This window comes from Triticum aestivum, chromosome 7B (genome assembly GCF_018294505.1).
Source record: "Triticum aestivum cultivar Chinese Spring chromosome 7B, IWGSC CS RefSeq v2.1, whole genome shotgun sequence".
Classification (NCBI taxonomy): Eukaryota; Viridiplantae; Streptophyta; class Magnoliopsida; order Poales; family Poaceae; genus Triticum; species Triticum aestivum.
Genome location: NC_057813.1, coordinates 149,362,479 through 149,388,652, shown reverse-complemented (window position 1 = coordinate 149,388,652; position 26,174 = coordinate 149,362,479). Strand labels below are relative to the sequence as shown.

The window sequence follows — 26,174 nt, the reverse complement described above, 5'->3', positions numbered from 1 at the left end:
AATCGAAAGTTCTTACAAAATTTAAAACAATACAGAGCCTAGCCAACTCACCTCCAGAAGGCTCCCCCGATTCGGTCTTCCTTAGTCGTCCGATCTGGCTTTCTGACGTGTCTGGGCCGTCAGATCTTCGCCTCGCGGTCAAACCCAATTTTCACCTCGCAGTTGTTTTAGTTGTCCAATGACAAGTGGGCTCACGCCGGGCGCTTGTTGGCTGGGTTGGTTGTTTCCGCGTGCAGGAGATTTTGCCCAAAGAGCTCGGCGTGCTACGCATCCAATCGCCCGCTTCTCGCCCCACTGCCACCCCACCTGACTAACCCTAGTGCCCTTTCTCCTTCCCCTCCATCCCCACCAGCCGCCACACCCCTCCCTCTCTCCCTCATCCTCTCCTCACCCGCAGCTGTCGGCCTGGTTTCTCCACTCACATCCTCCTCTCCTCTACCATGTTGTCGTAGATCCACCGCCGGCCTTCTCCTCTGCTTGCATAGGTCATCATCGTGGGAGAGCAGTAGCGGCAGGGTCTTCGTGGTGCGGGTGAGGATGTAGGGGAGGGGTAGGATGCGACGACAAGGCGAAGGAGGAGGCCAGCGAGGAAGGCAAGCAATAGCAGGGAAGGAGCAGGGTGAGTTTCCTAGCGGGTGGGAAGGGGCAGGGTGAGGCCTCGCGCACCTGCCGGCGGCCAGCAGGTCGAATTGTCGTGCCACCATGGTCGCCTCCTCTGCATCTCTGCCTCTATCCCCCCTCCCTCTAGCAGTAGGAGCAAGGAGGTGGTGGTGGTTCATGATTTGTCTCTACATCCTCTCTCTCTCTCTCTCTCTCTCCAAATTTTGTCCTGATGGGTGAAGGCATCGGCTGTAGAGGCACCATGAGGAGTGGAACGCAAAGATCAAGCGATGGCCGGACAACAGGAGGAAGGAGCTGACGGTGGTCATAGTTTGCCTCTACCTTGCTGTGTGCCAAAGACAGATCCAGAAGATATGGTAACTACTGTTCATGGATTGATTTTATGTATAACTCATATATTCATAGTTTTATGTTAACTTAGTTGTGTTTTTCTTTTCAAATGCTTTTGTTTTATGGGAGGCTGAGGGTTTTGGAATTATTTGTATGGGTGAGTTATTTTTCTGTAAGTGTACTTTATATGTTGCTGACTATTTTTGTAGTTGATTCTTGTTCTTTTATGAAACCGAGAAGAAAGAAAAGAACAATGAGAAATTGTTTAGCTAAATAGGCAAAGCAGCTGATGTTTACTTGTTGTTTGTTGTAGACCCTTGATGGGTCATGCTTTTGGCTGCCTTTTGCGTTCCTGGACATCCCTTATCTACATCACAAGAGGATGCCTCTGTACCTAATGCACACCATTAATTTGATATTTACTATATTAGTGTAATTACTTATATAGACCATTGACTGGTGTGCAGGGAGCCCTTCTAATCGGTTCTCTATGTTTATTTTCTTTTCTTTTGCTGCAGAATAATAATTTAAGTGGATGGCCGATGCGCCTTGTTGTTTAGTGGTATGCTGGCGGTGGAAGTATGTTCTATATTGTAGGTGATGGGCTGCTGATTTTTATTGTGCACTTGTGCTGATTTTGACCAACTTCCGCTTAATTTGATATCTACTGTATAAGTAATGGCACTAATACAATAGATATCAAATTAATGGATTTGCTAACAGAATGCCTCTTGTGATGTTGATTGATTTGCAGGCTTACTAGTTTTTGTTCAATTTGAAGGGTTGTCATCTTGGTTTCATTAGAATTATAGAATTTCTTTTTTCAGTAGTATACTTTACTAGGAATTTTTTGGTGCACCTCACCTGTAAATGGATTCAGAATTTGGTCAGTGTTGCAATGCATGGGAGTCATTTTTTCTGCATGCAAAGTTTTATATTTTTAGTCCTTTGCTGAATTGAAAACTGAGTGCTTCTTGGTTGTTTCTATTGTTTATCTAGGAGGTTCGTGGTTCTTGTTTTTTTGCTGCATGTGCAGTACTATACTATGCTAAGACATATAAATGACGAAGTATATTCTGTTATGCAGACGGGCAAAGCTTGCTGCATGTGTAGCACCGCTAGTTGCTCCCTACTTGGCATATTATCTTCACTTGGTATGAGATGGCTTTGTGCATCTGCTGTTCTTGCATATTAGTGTGCTGTAGTAGATTTAGTGACAAAAACATATGTCAGTGTTGGATCATCGATAGACTTACACTTTCTTTTCTTTTGCTCTTTTTTTCTTATGTGTTTTGTTCAAAGGAATTGCTTTTGTACTTGACATATTATGAGCTGGTGCTAGGTTCTACTGGATCAATTTTTAGCTCTTGTTTGTTATGTTCTACAGAAGTTAAGAGGAGTAATTACTAATTAGTTATCTCTACTTTTCTGACGAGTGTGTGTGGATGCATATAGGCCGTAAAACCATGTTGATTTATGGACCCATATTTTAATGTTTCTCTTGCAGGTGATGTGAAAGTTAGCTACTGTGATCAAGGAAATAGCATGTATCTTTGTGGTTTGTTCCTGCTGTTGATCGGCGTTGCTGTGCTTAAGGTATGTTCTGCTCGGTCCTACTAAATGCTATATAAAACCTATAGCTATACAAAAATGCCTTGATACGCAAATAACCTAGTTAAAATAAATGGCTTGTGCCAACTGGCATCAAATGACGACATGCCAAACACTTTGCCGCCTAGGATAGCCTATATTTGTATTTCCTTCAGTTATCTCATATTTCCAGGAAGTTGGTGACAAATTAGTAGAACTGATGGAAATGTTGCTTTCATTAGACGCATGCATTTTTTTCCTTGTCCCTGATGTTGTGTTGTAATTGGTGTAGCTGCTGGAGGGGAAAGAGCAGAGGATCCGAGAGGCGAAGCAACCGAAGGAGCCGGAGAACATGACCCCTGCCTATGTACGGCCATATCCCCCATGGCTTCTACAAGGACCAGATGCAAGGTATGTCTCTGTCATTAGAGCTTGGAGAAGTGCAAGTGATGCAAGGGGTCTGGTACTAATATCATCTTTGTTGGTTTGGATTGTTTTGTAGGTTTCTTTTAGGAGCTTGGGGCTATTAAGAAGAGGGTCAGTATTGTCCGGAACCGCAAGGTATTCTATACTGCGTTGCAAGATATCTGGTAATTTATGTGTTTTCTGCAAGCATCTAACTTGTTATTTTGTGATATATATGTAGACAGGAAAGTCTAAGCATTCCGATAGTTAGAAATACATATATTTCAGTTGCAACAAAATTGTACATGACGATGAATGAATATTAACTATGTCATCCACACAAACAAAAAAGTATTGTAGTTAGAGTGAATATCCAATTATCAGTTCATGAAGTGAGACAGATAAAAAAATTGTTTTTTAAACACGAACAAACAGATAGAATCTCGCATAGCTGCGACACCTTCACCTTATTGTTGTTACCTATTCTGCATCCTTTCTCATTATGCCCCTTAATTCTCTTTATCCTGCCCCTAGATCAAATATCATTTGGCGGGTGGATGTTAACTTCATTAGTAATGGTGCAGCCAAGAAATTCTTCAGACTCTTGTAGTACAGTTTGTTGTTTTGCTGGGACATTCAGTTTGTTGCTTTTTCCATCTCTAGAGAATTCCACATCTCCTTCTGGCTGTTTAGCTTGAATTTGCATATTCAGGATATAAAATCTCCCCTTCTGATTCCATCTCTAATACAAAACCTGCTCGATAGAAGAAATTCAAGGGAAGAAGTATGCAAGTTCCGTGATGAATAACTGATGAAAATCACATTTGAGTGGCCCAGTCGTTTGATCTAATCCATTAACACTGTTTGCCTTTTCACATCTGTGGCTCTCAGATTGAGTAACCTATACTAACGTCTACTACAAACCTACTAGACAGGATAAAATCGAGGAATAAGTATATAAACTCGTGGGTTAATCAAGGTGAATAGATGATTTACCTACCTGCAATCAGCTCTCAATCAGTTTTTTACCTTTTCTTTTCTAGGAAGTTAAGAAAAATATCCAATTGGATCCTCTTATTTTGTACTAGCTTCCGAGGAGCCAAAATTAGTACACAACAATGTCTTTTTCAGTTTCATAGATTCGGTCATGATGACATCGTATCGCATGCAAGGGTGCTTATGCAACTATAAGTCTAACTACAGAAATGTACCTTTCTTTGCCTATTTTTGGGTATGAATAGCTCGGCTAATTTTGGGTGATCCAGATTTATTGGCTCTATTTGTACGCATCTGAATTTTTGATGTGTAAAAATGTTCCTCAAAAGATATGAGTTAGTTGAGCATCCTTCTTTGTAGTAGGCTTGGTAATATTCCATTTTTTGAATTACCCTGCTTTAAATTATTCTTGTGTGCCTTGTGCAGCCTTTTCATTCTAGGCATCATTTCCCATTTGTTTGGGATCCAATTCTAAAAATGCTTGGTGTCGGTGTACTAGAGTAGGGGTATCCTAGTATCCCGAACTTGTGCACGGGCAGTCGCAGCACCCCGCGGCAAGGCTTGCCGGGTGACCGCCAAGATCCTCTGTGGTTCCTTTGGAGCCATTCAAGAACAAAGTATTCAAGCCAAGGAGACAAGGCCCCGGCAAGAGGAGCTTGCCGGGAAGGCCAACCAAGGCATCTCAAGGAACTTGCCGCGACGTGCCACGCGTCCCGGCAAGGCCCGGTGAGCGACAAGCTTCCGGACGCAACAAGACAACGACCGCGGCAAGGCGCTTGCCGTGGCAAGCTACCACTCTGTACCCGCGCTCCAGCACATCCACCAACGTGTCGCCCTGGGGCCTTTCCAGGTGCGCGTGGCAAGAGGCTGTGCAGCCAGTGGTGCACGGTGGCAAGCGACGCTGACAAGACTGCCATCGTGGCAAGCGGTGGCGTCCCTGACGGTCCCTTTTTGCACTATTTGGGCGACGCAGACGGGCATTTAATGCCTTTGTCCCCTGCCGTCAGGGTTAGGTATGATACACTGTACAGGTAGTTGTACCAACCGCAATTCCTTTTCCATTTTTACCCTTGTCTACGTTGCCACCTGTCGGAGACCCCTTTAGCATATAAAAGGAGGCCCATGCGCAACGTAGAGGGGGGTTCGAAGGCAGAAAAACACTCATGCTCGGTCTCGTTAGCAGCTAGTGTGTACTGTAGCACTTAGCGCTCCCGAGCAAGAACTCAATACACTCAGACATGCAGCAGTAGGAGTGTTATCTCTCCGGAGAGCTCCGAAGCTGGGTAAACTGCTCGTGTGCTTCGCCTCGATCCGCTCTTCGTGCGATCTCCGCCCCCCCGCCGAACCGAAAGGGGCTCAGTCCGCCGGTCCCATAGGTGTTCGTGGATCAGTTTCCACGACATCTTTGGCGCGCCAGGTAGGGGGCATCGAGGTTGTGTGAACCTGATCCGGCGTTCACACGAGCTAGATCTTCATCTTCTTCATCGACATGCCATCAAAGAAGAAGGCTTCGGCGGCAGCTGTTCCGTCCACGTCGATCCCACCACCACCGGAGCAAAAGAGTGGTCGGGTAGACGCTGGCGAAAGAACGGGCATCGACGAGGGAGTTCACGATGCTGCCACGTCCAAGGACAAGGCTGCGCAGACCTTGGCGTCCGTACATGCACCGCGCCCATCTCAGGAGGCGCAGGACCGACATCGTCATGGTATTCACAGTGCCATACGTTTGTTAGACCAAGATCGAGCTGGTGGATCTCGGGGTGCTCAAGACCGGCATGCACGCCAACATGCTAGCACGAGCGAGACACGGTCGCCTGGACGGGATACTGCTCCTTCTAACATAGTTAGAAGTCCGAGCATATCCCGCTCCTCGCACCGTTCGTCACTGCCGCCCACCACTCCAGCAGAAGCTTTGGCGCGAGCTCAACTGCTCCTGGATTACCCTCCAACGGCAGACAAGATCGATGGATGGAGGGCCACCATTCAGAGTCTCATCCGCTTCGCCAACAGCGACACTCCGCGGCAGCCGAGTACATCGCTGCCGTGGCAGGACTACCAGGCACGAGCCGATGGCGACGAAACCGGTGGGGGTGCAACCACCATGCACTCTCCACCCCGAAGGCCAAGATCGCCGACTCGCCGGATCCACCTCGACAGCGACTCCACCGCATCGTCAGATCCACGAGCTCGTCGCGATCAGCGCCAAGTTCTTCATGAACGACAGCAAGAAGACGCTCGTACTCGCATCGAGCGCCGAAGAGAAGCGCGGCGTCAATCGGACTAGCACGCTGGGCCCTTTGTCGACATGCATGCACTAGGGGAACCAGGCAACTTGACGTACGCAGTAGGTTGCCCTGCGTTCACTCTTGAGCTGCGGCAAGTCCAGTGGCCCAGCACGAAGAATTTCAAGCCAGATGTACCAGAGAAGTACGACGGCAAGTCGCATCCGTCGGAGTTCCTCAGCATCTACACCATCGCGGTGCAAGCTGCCGGGGGGCGGGACGACAAGATCCTGGCCAACCACTTCCCACTGGTGCTCAAGCCCAATGTCAGATCCTGGCTCATGCACTTGCCGGACAACTCCATATCCTCCTGGGCAGACCTATGCCATCAGTTTGTCGGTGCCTTTACAGGCGGCCACAAGCCTCATGGCCAAGAGAGCGACCTTCATCTGCTCGCCCAGAAGGAAGGAGAACCCCTGCGCAAGTACATTCAGAGATTCAGCCGCGTACAGCACAACATCCCAGATGTCCACCCTACCGCGGTGATCAGCGCGTTCCATCAGAACGTGCGAAACTGCAGGATGCAGGAGGAGATGGCAATGTGCAAAATCAGAGACATCAGTGAGCTATATGCCCTGGCCGACAAGTGTGCACGTGCTGAGGAAGGGAGGAAACTCCCCGGAGAGAATACAGAAGCAGGAGGATCTGATAGTGAGGAGGCTGCCCCAGCAAAGAAAAACCGGCGGCGGAACAATAGGAAGAAGAAAGGCAAAGATGTGCTAGTCGTTGAGCAGTCCGGCAACGGAAGTGGCGCCAAGAAAGCCAAAGCTGGTAGCTCCGGCAAGGAGATTACCGCAGGCACCAACTACCAGGTTGTGGCGGTCGCCGACAAGCAGGACGGCACCAACAAGCAGTACTGCAAGATCCACCGCACCAAGGGCCATGACCTCCAAAGCTACAAGAAGGTCGAGCAGCTTGTCGAGGAGCAAAAGGCTGAATACGAGCGACGCGGCAAGGAGAGGGCCCAGGAAGGTGCTGGAGGAGCCGGCAAGAAATGCCCCGGCCGAGGAGGACGCCACGGCAAGGCCAAGCAGCGGCAAGGAGACAGACCTCCCTGCGGCCGCGACAAGGATGAAGATGATGACGAGATGAAGATATGGATGATGACGAGACCGATGAGCAGGAGTTCCAGAAAGCCACAGAGGTCCTGTGCGTTGACGGCGGTGCTTCTCTGCATACTTCACACCGCCAGCTCAAGCAGTGGGTGCGGGAAGTCAATGTGGCAGAACCACCTGTCGAGTCACGCAAGCCTCTGAAATGGTCCAGCACGCCTATCATCTTTGATATTGAGGACCACCCCGATCGCATAACTACGGTCGGGTGCTTGCCGATGTTGGTTTCACCAACTATCCGCAACCTCAAGGTCACTAAGATGCTAGTTGACGGCGGGGCCGGCTTGAACCTGATCTCCTTCGCGGTACTCCAGAAACTCCAGATCCCTGATGGCGTGCTCGAAGAGACCGGCACATTCCAAGGAATCAATCCGGGAAGGAGCAAGCCGAAGGGAAAGATCACGTTGCCGGTGACATTTGGCAGCGAGTTAAACTTCAGGACTGAGAGGGTCACTTTTGACGTTGCTGACTTTCCATTGCCTTACAATTGGATACTCGGCCATCCAGCACTCGCCAAATTCATGGTAGCCTCTCACTATGCATACAACATGCTGAAGATGCCAGGCCCGATAAGTGTCATCTCTGTCCCTGGCGACAAGAAGGATGCTCTTATTTGCGCCGACAAGATCTACCGGGAAGCAGCAGCCGCAGCAGATCACAAGTCACTTGCCGTTGAAGCTCCTGGGGCGAAGAAGAAGACCAAGTCCGGCAAGAGTTCTGATGCCCACTCCGGCAAGCGCACCTCTTTGGAGTGCTGCGCTACCATCGAGGACGCACCATCGAGCTCCACCGGCAAGTGTAAGAAGACAATGGCAGCTCCACCAGAGACCAAGAAGGTGTCCGCCAAAGAGGATGGCACTGGTGGTACCTTCACCATCAGTGCCACTCTCGACCCTAAATAGGAAAGCGCGCTCCTTGCTTTCCTGCGGGCGAACGTCGACGTATTTGCGTGGCAACCGTCTGACATCCCCGGTGTTCCCAGGAAAGTAATCGAGCACCATCTTGCCGTCTTTCCTCATGCGCGGCACGTCAAGCAGAAAGTCAGGAAACAGGCAGTGGAGCGCCAAGAATTCATCGCAGAAGAAATCAAGAAATTGGAAGCAGCAGGCCTTGTCAGAGGAGTGCTCCATCCTACGTGGTTGGCCAACCCTGTAGTCGTGCGCAAGGAAAACGGGAAATGGAGGCTTTGTATCGACTTTACCGATGTCAATAAAGCTTGTCCCAAAGACCCATTTCCCTTGCCGCGCATCGACCAGATTGTTGACTCCACGGCCGGATGTGACTTGCTTTCATTTCTTGATGCATACTCAGGATACCATCAGATCTTCATGGCAGAAGAGGATGAGGAGAAGACCGCGTTCATCACCCCATGTGGCACATACTGTTTCGTACGGATGCCTTTCGGTTTAAAGAATGCTGGTTCAACATTTGCAAGGGTAGTCCATGACTCTTTTGAGCCGCAAATACACAGAAATGTGGAAGCCTACATGGATGACATAGTGGTCAAGAGCAAGGACAAGGCAACTCTGATTCAAGATTTAGACGAAACCTTTGCAAATCTGCGCAAGATCAACCTCAAGCTTAACCCCGAGAAGTGTGTGTTTGGAGTCCCCTCCGGCAAGCTTCTCGGGTTCTTTGTGTCTCAGCGGGGAATTGAAGCCAATCCCGACAAGATCAAGGCCATTGAGCAGATTGAAGCACCAAAGCGCGTCAAGGATGTACGAAGACTTGCCGGTTGCGTAGCTGCTCTCAGCAGGTTTATCTCTAGGTCTGCTGAGCGCGCCCTGCCATTTTTCAAAATTTTGAAAAAGGCAGGACCAATGAAATGGACTCCGGAAGCGGAGGCTGCGCTACAGGACTTAAAGAGATACCTGTCCTCCACTCCAACACTTGTCGCACCTAAGCCACAAGAGAAGTTGCTGCTATATATAGCGGCAACCAATCAAGTGGTTAGTGCTGCGTTAGTAGCGGAGAGGGAGGCGGATGATGAACCAGCAACCACGGCAGATGCATCCAGCGATAAGCAAGGGACTTCACCGGCAAGCTCTGGTCCCGACAAAGATGGATCTGCGCAGGCGCGTGAGAAGATGCAGAAAAGAATGGTGGAGCGCCCAGTTTACTTTGTCAGTTCCCTTCTGTAGGGGGCTAGGTCAAGGTACTCTGGTGTGCAGAAATTGCTTTTCGGTCTTCTCATGGCCTCGAGAAAGCTGCGCCATTACTTCCAAGCACATGAGATCACAGTCGTCACTCGTTTTCCGCTAAAGAGGATACTGCAAAATCCAGAAGCAACAGGCAGGATTGTCGAGTGGGCACTGGAACTGTCAAGCTTTGGCCTCAAGTTTGAGAGCACTTCAACTATCCAAAGCAGAGCATTGGCAGAGTTCATAGCAGAATGGATGCCAACACAAGATGAAGAAATTCCAGAAACAAGCATCCCCGTCAAGGAAGCAAGCAAAGAGTGGCTGATGTACTTTGATGGTGCCTTCTCGCTGCAAGGCGCCGGTGCGGGCGTGCTACTTGTTGCACCCACCGGAGAGCACCTCAAGTACGTAGTCCAGATGCACTTTCCCAAGGAGCAAGCAACGAACAATACCGCAGAGTATGAAGGTTTGCTTGCCGGTCTCAGGATCGCAGCAGACCTTGGGATCAAGAAGCTCATTGTCAGGGGTGACTCACAGCTTGTCATCCGCCAAGTGAAAAAGAATTATCAGAGTCCGTTGATGGAAGCTTACGTTGATGAAGTGAGAAAGCTAGAAGAGCACTTTGACGGCCTACAGATGGAACATGTTCCAAGAGCTCAGAACGACATTGCCGATGGCCTGTCGAAGTGCGCCGCACTTAAGTTACCCGTGGAACCAGGGATCTTTGTGCTCAAACTGACTCAACCGTCTGTAACGCCATCAACTGGACAGAGCAAGAAAAGGAAGTTGATTTCTGGTGACTATTTTTCGGTAGAGCTCCCCGAAGCCGCCGCCAAGAAGGTCCTCAAGATCAACACCAAGGGTGCTGAGGAGCAGTCTGCTCCGGCAAGCCCTAGGGTTTGTTCCGTTGAAGCAGACGCTCCCGACAAGTTTTGCTCCGGCAAGCTTGGCGGGGAACGTCAAGCTCCGGCTGAGCCGCAGGTTCTCGCCGTAGAAGCGGATGTTCCCACAGCAGCAGATGTGCCTTTAGTCCTTGTTGCCGAGCCGCAAGCTCCAGCATGGCCACAGCAGATTGTCTGTTTCCTTCAGACAGGAGAACTTCCCGAAGAGCAAGAAGAAGCGGAAAGAGTAGCCCGTCAGTCAAGTATGTACAAGTTTGTCGACAACATACTATACAGAAGAAGACTCAACGGTGTGAAATTGAAGTGTATTCGCCGGGAAGACGGACAAAAGCTGTTGGCAGAGATACATGGAGGCATATGTGGTCACCACATTGGCGCAAGAACACTTGCGGCAAAGTGTTCCAGCAAGGTTTCTTTTGGCCAACAACCCTCCAGGATGCAACTGCACAAGTAACCAAGTGTGAAGCATGCCAGTTCCATTCCAAGCAGATACACCAGCCAGCTCAAGCTCTCTAGACGATCCCTTTATCCTGGCCATTTTCGGTCTGGGGGCTCGACATCCTCGGCCCCTTTCCCCGAGCTGTCGGGGGCTTTGAGTACTTGTACGTCGCAATCGACAAGTTCACAAAGTGGCCGGAAGTGGAACCAGTGAGGAAGGTGACAGCACAGTCAGCAGTCAAGTTCTTCAGGTCGATTGTTTGCCGTTTCGGGATCCCTAACAGGATCATCACCAACAACGGCACACAATTCACGAGCCGCACCTTCATGCAGTACGTCCAAGATCTTGGCGCCAAGGTCTGCTTCGCTTCTGTTGCTCATCCGAGAAGCAACGGTCAAGTGGAGAGGGCAAATGTTGAAGTGCTGCACGGGCTCAAGACCAGGACTTTCAACAGGTTGCACAAGTGCAGAAAGAACTAGATTGAGGAGCTACCGGTGGTTCTTTGGTCGATCAGGACGACGCCAATTCGAGCCACTGGCCAGACACCTTTCGCTCTAGTCTATGGAGCAGAGGCAGTTCTCCCCACGGAACTCGTATACGGGTCACCTCGAGTGCTCGCTTATGATGAGCTTGAGCAAGAGCAGTTGCGACAAGATGACGCGCTGCTCCTTGAGGAGGACTGTCTTCAGGCCGCTGTACGAGCTGCTCGATACCAGCAAGCTTTGCGCCGCTACCATAGCCGCAAAGTTAATGCCAGAAGTCTCGAGGAAGGCGACCTTGTTCTTTGGCGCGTTCAGTCCGCCAAGAATTCCAACAAGTTGACGCCGAAGTGGGAAGGCCCTTACCGGGTTAAACGAGTCACTAGGCCTGGCGTTGTCCGCCTTGAGACCGAAGATGGCATTCCGGTGAGCAACTCCTGGAACATTGAGCATCTTCGTAAGTTTTACCCGTAGGGCGCGGTTGCCGGAACCTGTTCCGGCAACCACCTTTTGTACAAGTCTTGCCGATATTGCATGTAATCCTTTGTACAAAGCCGGGCACAGATCCCGTGCATAAGTAAAGCCCATGTGCTCCGCACATCTTGTCAATTTCATGCTTTCTACTTTGCATGCGTTATCTGACACTTTGTGCAGCGCCTACCCCCGGTAAGCAATAACGAGCCGTAAGGCTCCATATCTTTATTTTCTCTTCTTTCTCTTTCTCAAAGAAGGGAAGGTTCCCTCGCCCACAAGTTTGCCGGGAGGAAAGGAGAAGATAATGGTGTGGACCAAGCGTCGTTCGAGGAAGTTTCGCCTTACCGGGAAGCAAACGACAGAAAAGCTAAGTTTGCTAAAGTTTGAGCAATCAGTTTAAAATTTTTTTAAGTTATCTTCCTCGAACGACCGTGCTTTGTATGGAAAACCTGTGCGCGGAGGAACCAACTCGTAGCTAGTTGCGCCCTTACTTTGTTTTGAGTCCTCTCAACAACTTAAGTGAGGTGCGACTAGTTGCGACAAGGTTTCTTGTCGGTAGCGGCACCGCCAGCAGGCTGCTGATGTCCCGCACTCAGCGCTCGCGGCTAAGGTGCCTGCGCCGTCAAGTTCCCTAAAAGCGTAGGGCAAAAACATACAAAGAAAGGAATCAAGTAAAGGAAATGACATAGCAATCGCTACCCAAAATAGAGTCATATTACAAGATAGCTTGTCGCAGCTCTAACAGATTGTTCTCATAACATGACCAGCAGCGACAAGAAAAAGAGAAAACGGGCGGCCTAATCTACGCGATCGCCCTCAACCCTCTTGATCCCGCTCACCTTGTCCAAAATGGGTGCGACAAGGGTCTTGAGCGCTTCCAGATCAGCATCCGGCGGCAAGGTCCTGAGGACGTTGGTGAGGTTGAGGCCTGGGTTGCGGAAGGCCACCTTCACCAGCACCTTTTGAAGAGCTCCCGCGCAGATCTTGCGCGACTCGTCGGCCAGCTGCTTTGGGATCTTCTCCTGGAGTCGCTGGAGGGCCGTCGCCACGCCTTTGAAGAACAAGCTGAGCTTTGCGCTAGGTTGGAGGCGCTCATAGGAGGAATACCCGAGATCCTCCATCCCCAGCTGCGCCAGCTCCCCGTCGATGGCTGCGGCAACATCCACAAGACCCTCGGTCCAGTGCTCCACATTCTCCCTAAAAGTGTTCTAGGCAGCGGCGGCACTCGCCAGCAGCGCCTCGTCGGCCTTGATCTTCTCCGTCAAGGCCACCTCCCGCTCCCTGGCGCTGTCCAGCGTCTGAGTCAAAGTAACCAGCTTCAACTCAAGATCTGCGTTGGAGTCCTTGGCGGCGCTAAGCTCTTTGCTCCTCTCAGCGAGACGGCCCTGCAGCTCGCCATGAGCGGCGGCGTCCTTCTCGCGCTCACGCTTGAGCGCAGCAAGCTCCTCGCCACTCGCCTCGAGATCGGCCTCCAGCTGCGCCATCTTCGTCTCCAGCTCCTTCTTGGCGGCCTCGGCAGCTGTGGCAGCATCCTCTGCTTCCTTGAGAGCCCCGCCAAATGTTTTCTCGCGCGCGGCAAGCTCCTCCTCGTGGCTGTCAAGGTTGACCTTGCGCTGCGCCAACTCGCCTTCCTGCGCAGAAGCTTTTCGGCAACAAGCCGCTGTTGCTCTTCAACTTCAGCCTTCTCGAGGAGGAAGGCTTTCCGCTCCTCGGCGACTTGCTCCCGCTCCTCTGCCAGGGACCGGAGAGCTTCCTTCCTGAGACCCCGGAGCTCCTCCGTGCGCTTCTCGATGTCCACTCCCGCCTTCGCGACAAGCGCTTCTCGGGATACCAGCTTGGCCTGTCGGGTGCGGTAGAGCGTCAACAGCTTCCGCAGCAGCTGCTCCTCCTCAGGCTCGCCGCTGCTGCTGCTTGGCGCGTCGACCAGCGTCAGCCCAGCGGAGGCGAGCAACTCTTCATCAAAGATCTCTCCTTCGACCGGCGCCCTGGAGCTTGACGCCCAGGGGAGATTGACGAAGATGCCATCGCCGGCCTTCAAATAGGCGCCGGGCTGGGGCTCTTCGGAGCCTGGCGTTGCAGCAGCGGCGGAGGGATCGGCGGTCGGCGTAGCGCCTGACGCTCCTGCGGCCTCAGGGCCGTCAGTGTGATCGCCAGATCCCTCGCCAGCTTCTGCGGCGGCAGCTTTGGCGGCCTCTTCGCCGGCGGGATCATCAGTGCCGGCTTCTCCTTCGGTGGCAACGGCGTCGTCGGTATTGCTGCGAGCGTTCTCCTCGCCGGCGACCTCGGTTTCCATCGGCTCCGTGGCAGATGGATCTGACGAACGGAAAAAGGAGAAAAGTCAAGCAAATATCCAAAAAGAAAATCAGAAGAAGAAGAACCCCAGGGAAGTTTTTCAAGCAAGAGGATTACCTGTACTAGGATCTGCAGTCATGGTCTCAACCACTGGAGGGTCGCTGGTGCTGTCCCTTGCCGGAGAATTCTCCCTTGCCGGAGAACGCTCCCTTGGGGAATCCTCCCTTGGCGGTGTAGTCGAAGCAGATGGCATTTCGGGAGCGGCTTCCGGGCACTCCTGGTGAGGCTGCTCTGCTCCTACACAAACCAACAGTCAGATATCAGCAAAGAAAGAGCACCCATGCGCGCCTGACAGCAGGAAGTAAACCATATACTTACGCTGGGGGCTGCTTTGGGGAATAGTTGCCGGGTCCGGCAAGGTGGTCTCGGACACACCCCCTGCTGTCGCGGTGGGTTCGTCCTCGATGACAATTACCGGGACCTTGGCTCTCTTCGCCGCTCTCTGGGCCAGAGTCCTGAAAAGGAATGGGTTCGAAGTAAAGCAAATCAGACACAAGACAAAAACAGCAAGAATTGAAGAACTACAAGTACAGCAAAGAATCTTACTCTTCTTCTTCCTCGTCGGAGCTGAGCGCGGAGAGATCGAAGTCCGGCTCGCCTCCGGTGCGACGAGGCGGAGGAGTAGGTTCCCTTGTCCGCTTGGCAGGAGCAGTAGCGGTGGACCGGGAAGACCCCGCTCCAGTTGCCGCAGCGGCGTGAGGCGCTCCCGCGGCAACAGTACTTGCCGCGGTAGAGCGTGTCACGCGGCACGGCGGCTGTTGACTCGTCTGCCGCCCTGCTATGTCCCCGGCCGTGCGGAGACGCCTTCTGGGTGGAGCTGGGGGCTCCGCTTGCGGCGAGCTGGCTGAAGGTGGGGAGGAGGAGGAGGAGCCGATCTTCAACGAGTCACTCGCGCCCTCAGCGGGCTCGCTCGACTCAGCTTCAGGCCCGACAAGCTCTTCCTCGCCGGCAAGCTCCTCTCGCTCGACAAGGCTTGCCGCCTCTGCTGCCTCTGCCTCCTCCATGGTGAATCCGAACTCGCCCGCGGCAGCGGCTGCTACCGCCTCTTCCAGCCTGGTGGCGATGCGCTGCATCTCATCATCGGTGGTGTCGCGGGTGAGGCTCTTCTGTTCATCGGGGTGGACTGGCACTTCTACCAAGCCGTCAAAGAACCCCTGCACGACGTTGTCTGCAGGTTCTTGCCAAGTTGGGACAATTCCATGCGAGTCGCACAGCGGCATCATTGCATGGATGCGGTCAAGTGAGGAGTTGTTGCACAGCGGAATGACACCCCTCGGCAACATGAACGCTTCGGGATGTTGAGGATCGCGCTTGAACAATTCCAGGAGCATCGCGTCCAGTTCCAGGACAGTGAAGTTGAAATTGAGACCCGGGCGCAGCCTCATGATATCCGTCGCATTCTGGAACTCCCAGGCGGGTCTCCTCTCCTGCAGGGGGGCGATGCGGCGACGAAGAAAATCTGCGCCAACGGCGCCTACGGTGAGCCCGGCAAGCCTGAGGCGTAGGATCCGGGTGACGGCAATCTTCAGCCTGTCGTCTTCCGGGGCCACGTTGCTCCAATCGTTGCCGCGCGCTATTGGGGCTTGGCGCTGGGCGGTAAATGGCTGCGGGTTCTCCTCGACAATCCAGCACCAGTCTGCTCTCCATTCCTCCCACTTGCTGCGGAGCTCTCCCTCCAGATAAGCTTCCTTCTTGCCAGCTCTCGAGATCCAGGCGATTCCGCCGGATAAAGGCTCCCCTCTCTCAACTCGGGGCATAAAGAAGTGGCGGAAAAGAGCTACGTTTGGATAGACTCCGACAAAGTTTTCGCAGAGATGTGCGAAAACTGCCATGGTCAGAACAGCATTGGGGGTGAAGTCAAGGAGGCAGAACCCATAGGTGTTCATGATATCGCAGAAAAATTCAGACAAAAGGCGGGCAGAGCCCGCAGTAGAAGAACAGCGCGAAGAAAGGGTATCCATTCGGAGCCAGTTCCGAAGCGGCAGCTGGGAGTACCTTCGTACGCGGATGCCCTCGCGTCTCTGTCGACCAGAAGAGGTAGTAGTACTCCCTCAGCTCCTTCGCGGCGAGCTGGGGGGAAAGATTGCCCGCTCCTTTCGCAACGCCGCGAGCCGCTACGCCTCGGCCGACTTCACGACCTTCCCCTTGTCGGCTTTCGGAGCCATGGTGGAGGTGGTGGGGGAGATCGATGGCGTAGGTGATGCTGGTGGCGATGGGGGGCGGAGCGCTGCTCTCTTTCAGCTTTGGGAAGAAAGGGGGAGCGGCGGAGATTTCTGAGATTGGAGTAGCAACCGGCAAGATGGGCGAACTGCCCCTGTTTCCCCTGCTTATAAAGAGGGAGGGGGCGGGCGTTCCGTCTGTCTGAATAAAGAAACCACCCATGATCTCTCCCACGACGCCACATTCGACGCGTGCCATTCGGGGAAGGCGCGGTGGATACGGAGTAAGATACGGCGTAACCCAGGCCGCGCGTGCCCGTGCCCTGTTTTGGGCCTGGCCCAACAGCGCTCGGCGCCATGTGTGGCCCAGGCCCGGGGGCTCCTGTCGGTGTACTAGAGTAGGGGTACCCTAGTATCCCGAACTTGTGCACGGGCAGTCGCAGCACCCCGCGGCAAGGCTTGCCGAGGGACCGCCAAGATCCTCCGTGGTTCCTTTGGAGCCATTCAAGAACAAAGTATTCAAGCCAAGGAGACAAGGCCCCGGCAAGAGGAGCTTGCCGGGAAGGCCAACCAAGGCATCTCAAGGAACTTGCCGCGACGCGCCACGCGTCCCGACAAGGCCCGGTGAGCGACAAGCTTCCGGACGCAACAAGACAACGACCGCGGCAAGGCGCTTGCCGCGGCAAGCTACCACTCTGTACCCACGCTCCAGCACATCCACCAACGTGTCGCCCTAGGGCCTTTCCAGGCGCGCGTGGCAAGAGGCTGTGCAGCCAGCGGTGCGCGGTGGCAAGCGATGCTGACAATACTGCCATCGTGGCGAGCGGTGGCGTCCCTGACGGTCCCTTTTTGCACTATTTGGGCGACGCAGACGGGCATTTAATGCCTTTGTCCCCTGCCGTCAGGGTTAGGTATGATACACTGTACAGGTAGTTGTACCAACCGCAATTCCTTTTCCATTTTTACCCTTGTCTACGTTGCCACCTGTCGGAGACCCCTTTAGCATATAAAAGGAGGCCCATGCGCAACGTAGAGGGGGGTTCAAAGGCAGAAAAACACTCACGCTCGGTCTCGTTAGCAGCTAGTGTGTACTGTAGCACTCAGCGCTCCCGAGCAAGAACTCAATACACTCAGACATGCAGCAGTAGGAGTGTTATCTCTCCGGAGAGCTCCGAAGCTAGGTAAACTGCTCGTGTGCTTCGCCTCGGTCCGCTCTTCGTGCGATCTCCGCCCCCCGCCGAACCGAAAGGGGCTCGGTCCGCCGGTCCCATAGGTGTTCGTGGATCAGTTTCCCTGACACTTGGCAACATCGGTTTGGCCTTCGATTAATCTCTAGATGATAGGTGAGGCAGGCAAGTTCATTCTCTGGTTTCTTATGATACTTCTAAAACCTACTGCCTTTTAGGATACATAACTAAAATGTGCGCACACTGATACTTTCGGTTCTTGTGGAGTTAAATCCTAAATCAATTTGATGCGATGGATATAAAAAAATAGCTTTGAGGCAAACAAACTATTCTTTATTTTAGTACATGATAGTATAGCTAATTAGCTATATGCAGTGAGTGCAACAGCTATTTGTTTGCCACTTAAGCTTAGATTCTTCTATTTTCTTTAGTTTTCATCCTTTTATATTTTCTTTATGCAATGGTTGGTTGATCAAGCTGAGGACTTCTCTGTAGTGCTTGGTTTGTGTGCTGTTGTGTTAGTTCGTTGGTTGATCATCTCATCTTTTTCATGTTCCCCTTATTTGGGTGGCCTACCTTTGGCTATGAATGTACGTATATTATTTGTCATGTTCCCCTTGTTCCTGCATCACTGAACAATGCTGGAAAACTAATGTCCCATTGCCCTATGTAATGGTGTTACAGACTGGCATATGTTTTGTAGAGCTTACTAACTGATTTATTTTTTACATTATCATGAATATGCTTTAGGCATGCCTCTTCTCTATTTTGGTGGCCCTTTACCAGCCTCTTCATTTTCTGATTATACTCATGTTTTCCTGTATGTAGATGTAATTATAAATGGCATTACGAATGAGTAGATCCGACTTGGGGATGGCATGGTTGATGTATGCAACCATGGGAGTGTCAGCTTAGTCTGGTCCTCATCCACCAAAGGCTCCCGGGCTTGGCCATCGGTAGAGTTATGCGAAACAAGGTTTTTTAGGGAACTCTTTTGAAAGGCATGTGTGTACAGAACACATGTTTCATCGTCTTCTCTTTTTTTCATGAGTTGTTGAACAGATCTTATGAAGCTTGATTGATAGTGTTTCAACTCAGATGAAGTATTCTGGATGATCAGTTTTGCAGATCCTGGAGATCATTATACCTTCTGTACAATGCACTATTCGGGAGTGTTGCATGCCTTTGTATTGTGTTCCTGAACCTTGCTAAGTTTGTCCATGTCCAAGTCTTCTGTTCTAAGAACTGTTTTGTTGCATCCACATTAACCATACATATTTATATTTCCATTTTCGAATTGTGAACTGTAGCTGACTAAAACTTCGGTATAAAATAAAGCCCTTGTTTGTAAATGAGGCACGTTATTAGGAATGTTTGCCTGTTCAGGTCTTCCAAGACCAAAATCATCAGAAATCCAGAACATACAACACTTTTTTTGAACATAGGTTACCCTGATACAAGTCTCCGTTCAATTTTCCTATACGAGAGGGGTTGGAATAGTTACCATACATGCTTGCTCAAAACCAAATCTACTGATAAATGGTTTTTTAACCGCACATGGTGTTTAGTGGGTCTCATGGATGGATCGGGTCGTGACAGTAGTTCTTGGGTGCATTATGTATATTGATAAAGCGATCGATCAGGACGCATTAGAGGCAGAAGAAGAGAAAAATGTTTGGGGCATCTGTGGCGTTGAACATTCAGTGCTTATGTAAAAACTCTGGAAATGTGTTTGAATCACACAAAAAGAGTTCGTAGTTCTTATTCATACTTGATACACGTGAGGCTTTGCAAATTAAACCATGTTTTTTCAAGGCGCATATGGATTTAGTAGACCACAACTAAACCGACTGTATATACATGGCCTGTCCTTAGTAAATGAAACTATTTTCATCGCGAACATAGCTTTAGTTGAAGGTTCTTGCAGCATGAAACTATTTTCATTGACAACATGTCTTCAGCAGGTCTCTGCGCCATTTGGTGCAACGGGTCAACTAGTAATAATAGTAATTGTTTATATATAACTTGGCAAGTTTTTTTTTGAAAATTACTTCCCGACTTTATTTAAGCTAGTTCAGGTAGTTCATCTGAAACAATACTGAGAATACAATTTGGGGGAGCTAAATCCCACGTAACTGAAACAACATTACATAAACCAAAATGAGCTAATTCATGGGCGGCCTTATTCCTGCTCCTCCGGACCCATGTAGCCTTGAAATCTCCCAAGTTCCTTGCCATCGTCTTGATCTCTTCTACAACAATGCCCACAGATGACATGTTTCGTTCCTTCTCATTCAGCATCCTAGCCACCCCTAGGCAATCTGTCTCCACATGCAGTTTTGGGATGTGTTGCCGAAGTGCCATTTGCACTGCTCTTCTACATGCCAACAGTTCAGTGGTCTCTGCCTACGAAATCCTAGGGAGGAAAATAGATGTCACACCTCTGAATGCTCCCAACTCGTCCCTGAAAACAATAGCCGCACCTCCATCCTGTCCCCAACGGGAAGTAGCCCCATCAACATTTGCTTTAAGCCAGCCCGTCGCCGGTGGTTCCCATATCGCATGTTGGGTTGTTCTTTGAGGAGTTTCCTGCCGAGCATGCACTTTATTCCATTCGTCCATTAGCGTTGCAACCCGCCTCGCCATCGAGACTGCCTCTTCAATGCGTTTTCCATCCCTTGTGTCATTTCTTGCCAGCCACAGGGCGTATAGACCTTGGATCATCGCAGCCTTGTCATCATCGGATGCCTCGGACATCCACTGGAGCAGCCACGATGCAAGCGAGCTCTGGGTGCAGAACAGACTAGGTGGGGTCGCTACCCTCGCACCCAATACCAAACTCAACTCTTTCTAGAAGCACATGGAATGATAGCAGCCCCAAAACCTATGATGCACCGTTTCTTCGTGCCCGCACGCCGGACAGAAAACACCTGGTTTGATTTTCCTCTGTAGTAGCTCAGAACCCACCGCTAATCCATTCCTAATCAGTCACCATACATGGATGAGTGCCTTGCCCGGAGCATTTGTACTCCACAGCGCCAGCCAGCCTCGATGTGTTGCTACCGAAGAAGACGAGCCGGGCTATCCCGCTCTCACCCGCTTCTTTTCCATACCCAGGTGGTAAGCTGACTTGACTGAAAAAAGACCGTTTTTTGTAAAGTTCCAAGCAAGTTTACTCCTGGTGATTGCATGCATAAGCTTGCAAGGATTTTACTGACCAATCAGTAATAGACGTGCAATCATGTGTTTATGTTTTCATAATATTTCTCCATCCAGGCCAACATGATATTTTTTCACCCAGCCAGCAAGTCCATGGGCTTTAAATTCTAACATAATATATAAACCGGCTACATAGACTCTACATCATTGTTTTCCCAGCCCACCATATGGACTAAAAAACCAAATGGACTGGCTGACATGTGGGCCAATAGGTCAAAGGCTAAGCACTTACGCAAAAAAGGTCGAAGCCTAAGCAAGGCGTCGGATTTACATCCAACGACCGACATTCTTCTTCAATCTCTCGTCTTCTTCCTCCAAAGTTGTGGGGACCGCCTGCTCCATCCTCCGGCGTCCAGCGGTGCTGTTTTGCGCGATTCACAGCAAAACGCTACCCCACCGACGGTCAGGCCATCCCACCGCTCCTCTGCACCTCCAATTATTCTCTACCGAGTGTAGGCCCACCCCGCACCCGAACCAGTCAAGTTCCCCACTCCTCTCCGTCCGTGAATCCACTGCCGCATCTTTCCCATGTTCAGGTCATTTCAGTCTGGGGCCTCGCCGTCGTCCACCAGCCTTGGTGCGCTCGGCATGGTGTGGTCAACGTGGTCAACAAACGAGAGTCATCGAAAGATGACTTTACGCGGAGAGGCTGACAGTGGGGATGCACCATGCCCATGGACGCATGCATGCAATTGCATCCATTTTACCCTAAAAATAATGTTTTCTCCCCTGGCAGCTGGGCCCACCAGCTACATCTTCACATGCAAGGAACCGCGTCCTTATTAAGGGAAAAAGGATTCCTCCCCTGGCAGCTGGGACCCATCAGCTACATCTTCGCACACAAGGAAGTGCGTCCTTATCCTCCATGATAGCTGGGACCCACCCGATTGGACCATACGTACGATTGTTGAAAGCACAAGTGCTCCCTGGGTTATTTTGGTAATTAATGTCAACATATCTCTTGTTCGACTAATGCTTCTACCTAGTATTTCAGATGAGTTCAATGCTGGAGTGGCAGGACAAGAGGATGTGGACCCCCTTCAGATGCTAAGGACAAACATTGGCAAAGCTCAAGACTCTACATTTTCATTTTAGTGATCCAAGATCACACTGAGTCCAGAGGAAAAGTCAATACTATTAAAAGGGGATGGGGCATTGCTTAATGGCCTGCTTGCTCAAAGTGCTTAGTGATATGCTCCAAATCCCTCAACCACTTTCTCTTTTCCACATATGTCCTAAACCTAAAGTCAAACTCGGCCCCACCGATTTGATTCATCCGGCGCCACCGAGTTCACTTGACATAGCCACTACCAGAAACCCTAACCAGTTCGGTCTCACCGACGGGATCTCGGTCTCACCGAGATGGCCTTGCAAACTCTCTGTTACCTATTGTAGTTATTTCGGTCTCACCGAAACGTGCAATTGGTCCCACCGAGTTTGCATGACCAAGTCTCTGTTTGCTTATTGCTAAAACCGGTCTCACTGATTCACGCAATTGGTCTAACCAAGATGAGGTTTTGCCCTAACCCTAGCACATCGGTCCCACCGAGTTGACCTTGTCGGTCCCACTGAAAACTCTAACGTTCATATTTTCAACCATATCAGTCTTACCGAGTTTCACTATTTGGTCCCACCGAGTTTGGAAGATTGTGTGTGACCGCTAGATTTTGTGTGGAGGCTATATATACCCCTCCACCCTCATCTCCGTTTGTGAGAGAGCCATCAGAATGTGCCTACACTTCCACTACTCATTTTCTGAGAGAGAACCACCTACTCATGTGTTGAGACCAAGACATTCCAATCCAACCACAAGAATCTTGATCTCTAGCCTTCCCCAAGTTGCTTTCCACTCAAATCATCTTTCACCATAGCCAAATCTGTGAGAGAGAGTTGAGTGTTGGGGAGACTATCATTTGAAGCACAAGAGCAATGAGTTCATCATCAAAACACCATCTATTACCTTTTGGAGAGTGGTGTCTCCTAGATTGGTTAGGTGTCACTTTGGAGCCTCCGTCAAGACTATGGAGTTGAACCAAGGAGTTTGTAAGGGTAAGGAGATCGCCTACTTCGTGAAGATCTACCCAAGTGAGGCAAGTCCTTCGTGGGTGATGGCCATGTTGGGATAGACAAGGTTGCTTCTTTGTGGATCCTTCGTGCGTGGAGCCCTCTATGGACTCGTGCAAACGTTACCCTTCGTGGGTTGAAGTCTCCACCAACGTGGATGTATGATAGCACCACCTATCGGAACCACACCAAAAATCTTCGTGTCTCCAATTGTGTTTGCACACTCCAATCACATACCTTTACTTTCTTGAAAGTTACATGCTTTACTTTCAGTTGCTCATATACTCTCTGCTTGCTTGCTTGAATTGTATTCTGAATGCTTGAAATTGTGCTAATTTCCAACCTTAACTTGAAAAACTTAAAAACTGCTATCTTTACTTGTTGAGGGTTTAATCACCCCCTCTAGACACCTCTTCTCGATCCTTTCAATTGGTATCAGAGCTTTGGTCTCCATTGCTTTGGTTTAAACACCATTGGAGGAAGATGGATGAGTCTACGATTGGGAGAATTAGACGTAGAGTGCCTATGCTTGACGGAGAGTTCTTTATTGCTTGGAAAAATGAGATGCTTGAGATTTTCAATGAATATCACTTGAACAAGTACATTACTACCCCTTGTGTGCCCCTTGTTGACCCCTTGCATCCTACCCCTGATGATTCCCTTGATATGATTCGCAAACTTAGAACTATCAATCTTATCACTAGAGGATTACCTAGAAACTTGATTGCTCGCTTGCCAACTCTTGAATGTTCTTACACTATATGGAGATTTCTTGAGGAAAGATTTCCAGACTATTCCTTAAAAAACTTAGATGAGATTCTTCACAAGTCTATTGCTTTGAATAAGATGAATCCCAATGACCCTAAGTTTGGTGATTGTCTATTTGAGCTTCGTGACCTTATGCGTGCCAAAGGAGATGTTGGAATCATTAGCAATATCATTTCTGAAGTCATTAGAATTGATAGAGATGCAAATTGTCATGATCACAAAACTAATGAATCACTCTCTCTTGGAAATGATCAATCACAAGATGATGTTGAACATGGATACTATGTTTAGGATGATGATAGTGACTATGATCTCGATGAGTCTATGAGACACTTTGGTCATATGGCTAACCTTCACAGCTACATGACATGAGGAAAGGAATGGGTTCTTGATAGTGGATGTACCGATCACATGACCAGAGACAAGGATATGTTTCATGAGCTTGCTAAAACGACGACCCTCAAAAGTATGTCACATTTGGTGATAACTCAAAGGGTAAGGTGGTTGGCCTCCGTAAGGTGGCCATCTCACATGACAGCTCCATGCAAAATGTTATGCTTGTTGAATCTCTTGGCTATAATTTACTTTCTGTATCTAGATTAGCCGATTTCGGTTTCAATGTCCTATTTACTAAAGTAGATTGGTAAGTGTTTAGAAGAGATAATCATAATATGGTCTTTACCGGCATACGTAGAAGTGATCTTTACATTGTTGATTTCACTAAAAAGGCTCAACCTAAAACTTGCTTAATTGCTAAATCTTCTAAAGGCTTGTTGTGGCATAGATGGTTAGGTCATGTGGGCATGTGAAATCTTAACAAGCTTACTAAAGGTGATCATATCCTTGGTGTTAAAGATGTTATATTTGACAAGGATATACTTTGTAGCGCTTGCCAAGCAGGAAAACAAGTTGGAGGAAGTCATCCCGGGAAGAACATCATGACCACAAGAAGACCACTCGAGCTACTTCACATGGATCTCTTTGGTCCCAACACCTACAAGAGTCTCGGTGGTAACTCATTTGGATTGGTCATTGTTGATGATTTTCAAGATTTACGTGGGTGTTCTTTCTTGATGATAAATCGCAGGTCCAAAAGATCTTCAAGAACTTCGCTAGGAAGGTCCAAAATCAATTTGAAGTGAAGATCAAGAAGGTTCACAGCGACAACGGAACGGAGTTCAAGAACACCAATGTGGACACCTTTCTTGATGAAGAAGTGATTTCACATGAGTTCTCGGCTACGTACATGTCTCAACAAAATGGAGTTGTTGAGAGGAAAATTTGGACGCTCACCGAAATGGCGAGAATGATGCTTGATGAGTACAAGACGCCAAAACACTTTTGGGTGGAAGTGGTTGAGGCAGCTTTCCATGCAACGAATCGTCTATATCTTCACAAGCTACTTGGCAAGACGGCATACGAGCTTGTCACTGGTAACAAACCCCAAGTTGGATATTTCAGGTATTCGGCTCAAAGTGCTACATTCTTGATAATTATCGTCATTCGAAATTTGCTCCTAAATTTCATGAAGGTTTCCTAGTCTACAACAATTTCACCCGAAAGGTTGAAGAGATGATAGATGTGAAGCTTGATGAATCTAACGGCTCGCAAGTAGAGCAATTGCCAATTGATGTAGGTGACAAAGATCCTTAGGAAGCTATACAAGACTTGTCTATTGGCAAGATTCGCCCAACGGAGATGAAGGAGAGTACCTCATATGTCCAAGTGGAAGCCTCAACTTCATGCGAAGGTGAACCACAAGTTGACTTGGAGGTATCCACAAGTGGTACACATCAAGACGATGGAAACGAGGATGTACAACAAGATGAACCACGACGACCTCCTTCTCCACCACCACGAGAGAACAACAACGACAACAACAACGAAGAAAGACAAGAGGAAGAACAAAACAATGAAGAGGATGTTCCACCCCGACCCAAACAAAAGCTCTCATGAGTTCGAGCAACAGTCTCAAGATATCATCCCATCGAACAGATCTATGATTATATTCAAACCGGGAGAATTACTCGCTCTAAAACTTGTTGGGCTACCTTTTGTGAACATTACTCATTCATTTCTAGCATTGAACCTATGAAGGTTGAAGATGCTCTTGATGATCTGGATTGGGTGAACGCTCTCACTACAAAAAAAGACACATCCGTGACATTTTGGGCCGAACGGAAAAAAAATCCGTCATACTTATGACACTTCTATGACAATAATTGTGACAAAACCCGGTATCATCATAGATGTGGTGGGCTCCTACTTCTATGACAAAAAATCATGACAGAAAATAGGCTTTTCGTCCTGGGCGGGCCGGAGACGCAGTTGCATGACATTCTTTGAGCCATCCATGATGGAAAAAACCATGGTAGAAGCGAGGGCGAGGAAAATATCGGGGTGTTCCCGGTTACGGTGGCTGGTCAGGGCCGAGAGATGCGCGTTTCTCTTGTACACGTACGCGCGTGTGTACGAGGCGTTGGCTGTAACTAAACCCGAGCGAGGCGTTGGGCTCTAACTGAACCCGAGCGATTGCACTGCAGGCTAAACATTACTGAACCCGTGCAATCGATCGATGGCTGTTAACTAAACCCGATCGAGCGATTCCTTCGCTACTGCTGCTAACTGGAGCCGATAAATGCTGCCTCTGGATG

General features: G+C 49.7%; 1 protein-coding gene across 24 annotated transcripts; it reads left to right on the top strand.

The window, feature by feature from the left end:
- Window positions 1-293: 293 nt before the first annotated feature.
- On the top strand, window positions 294-18,641 carry LOC123162906 (uncharacterized). Of its 24 annotated transcripts, none has more exons than XR_006481556.1 (8): window positions 294-683; window positions 856-977; window positions 1,470-1,548; window positions 2,039-2,105; window positions 2,459-2,547; window positions 2,834-2,952; window positions 3,044-3,102; window positions 18,298-18,641. XR_006481556.1 is itself a non-coding variant. In XM_044580669.1 (8 exons), exons 3-7 carry the CDS (start codon window positions 1,487-1,489, stop codon window positions 3,069-3,071), a joined length of 330 nt encoding a protein of 109 aa, XP_044436604.1. In that variant the 5' UTR covers window positions 294-619; window positions 856-977; window positions 1,470-1,486; the 3' UTR covers window positions 3,072-3,102; window positions 18,298-18,641. The 24 variants fall into 24 exon arrangements, 12 of the variants coding, with proteins under 12 accessions (XP_044436604.1, XP_044436608.1, XP_044436607.1 ...); XR_006481555.1 differs by having other exon boundaries at window positions 294-705; XR_006481554.1 differs by having other exon boundaries at window positions 294-764.
- Window positions 18,642-26,174: the final 7,533 nt, after the last annotated feature.

Bases quoted from the DNA above. Each gene is read 5' to 3' on its own strand.
- LOC123162906 (XM_044580665.1), top strand. From the start codon at position 891: ATGGCCGGACAACAGGAGGAAGGAGCTGACGGTGGTCATAGTTTGCCT. The intron at 2,106-2,458 runs GTATGAGATGGC...TTTCTCTTGCAG, and splicing joins TGGCATATTATCTTCACTTG to GTGATGTGAAAGTTAGCTAC. The intron at 2,548-2,833 runs GTATGTTCTGCT...TAATTGGTGTAG, and splicing joins TCGGCGTTGCTGTGCTTAAG to CTGCTGGAGGGGAAAGAGCA.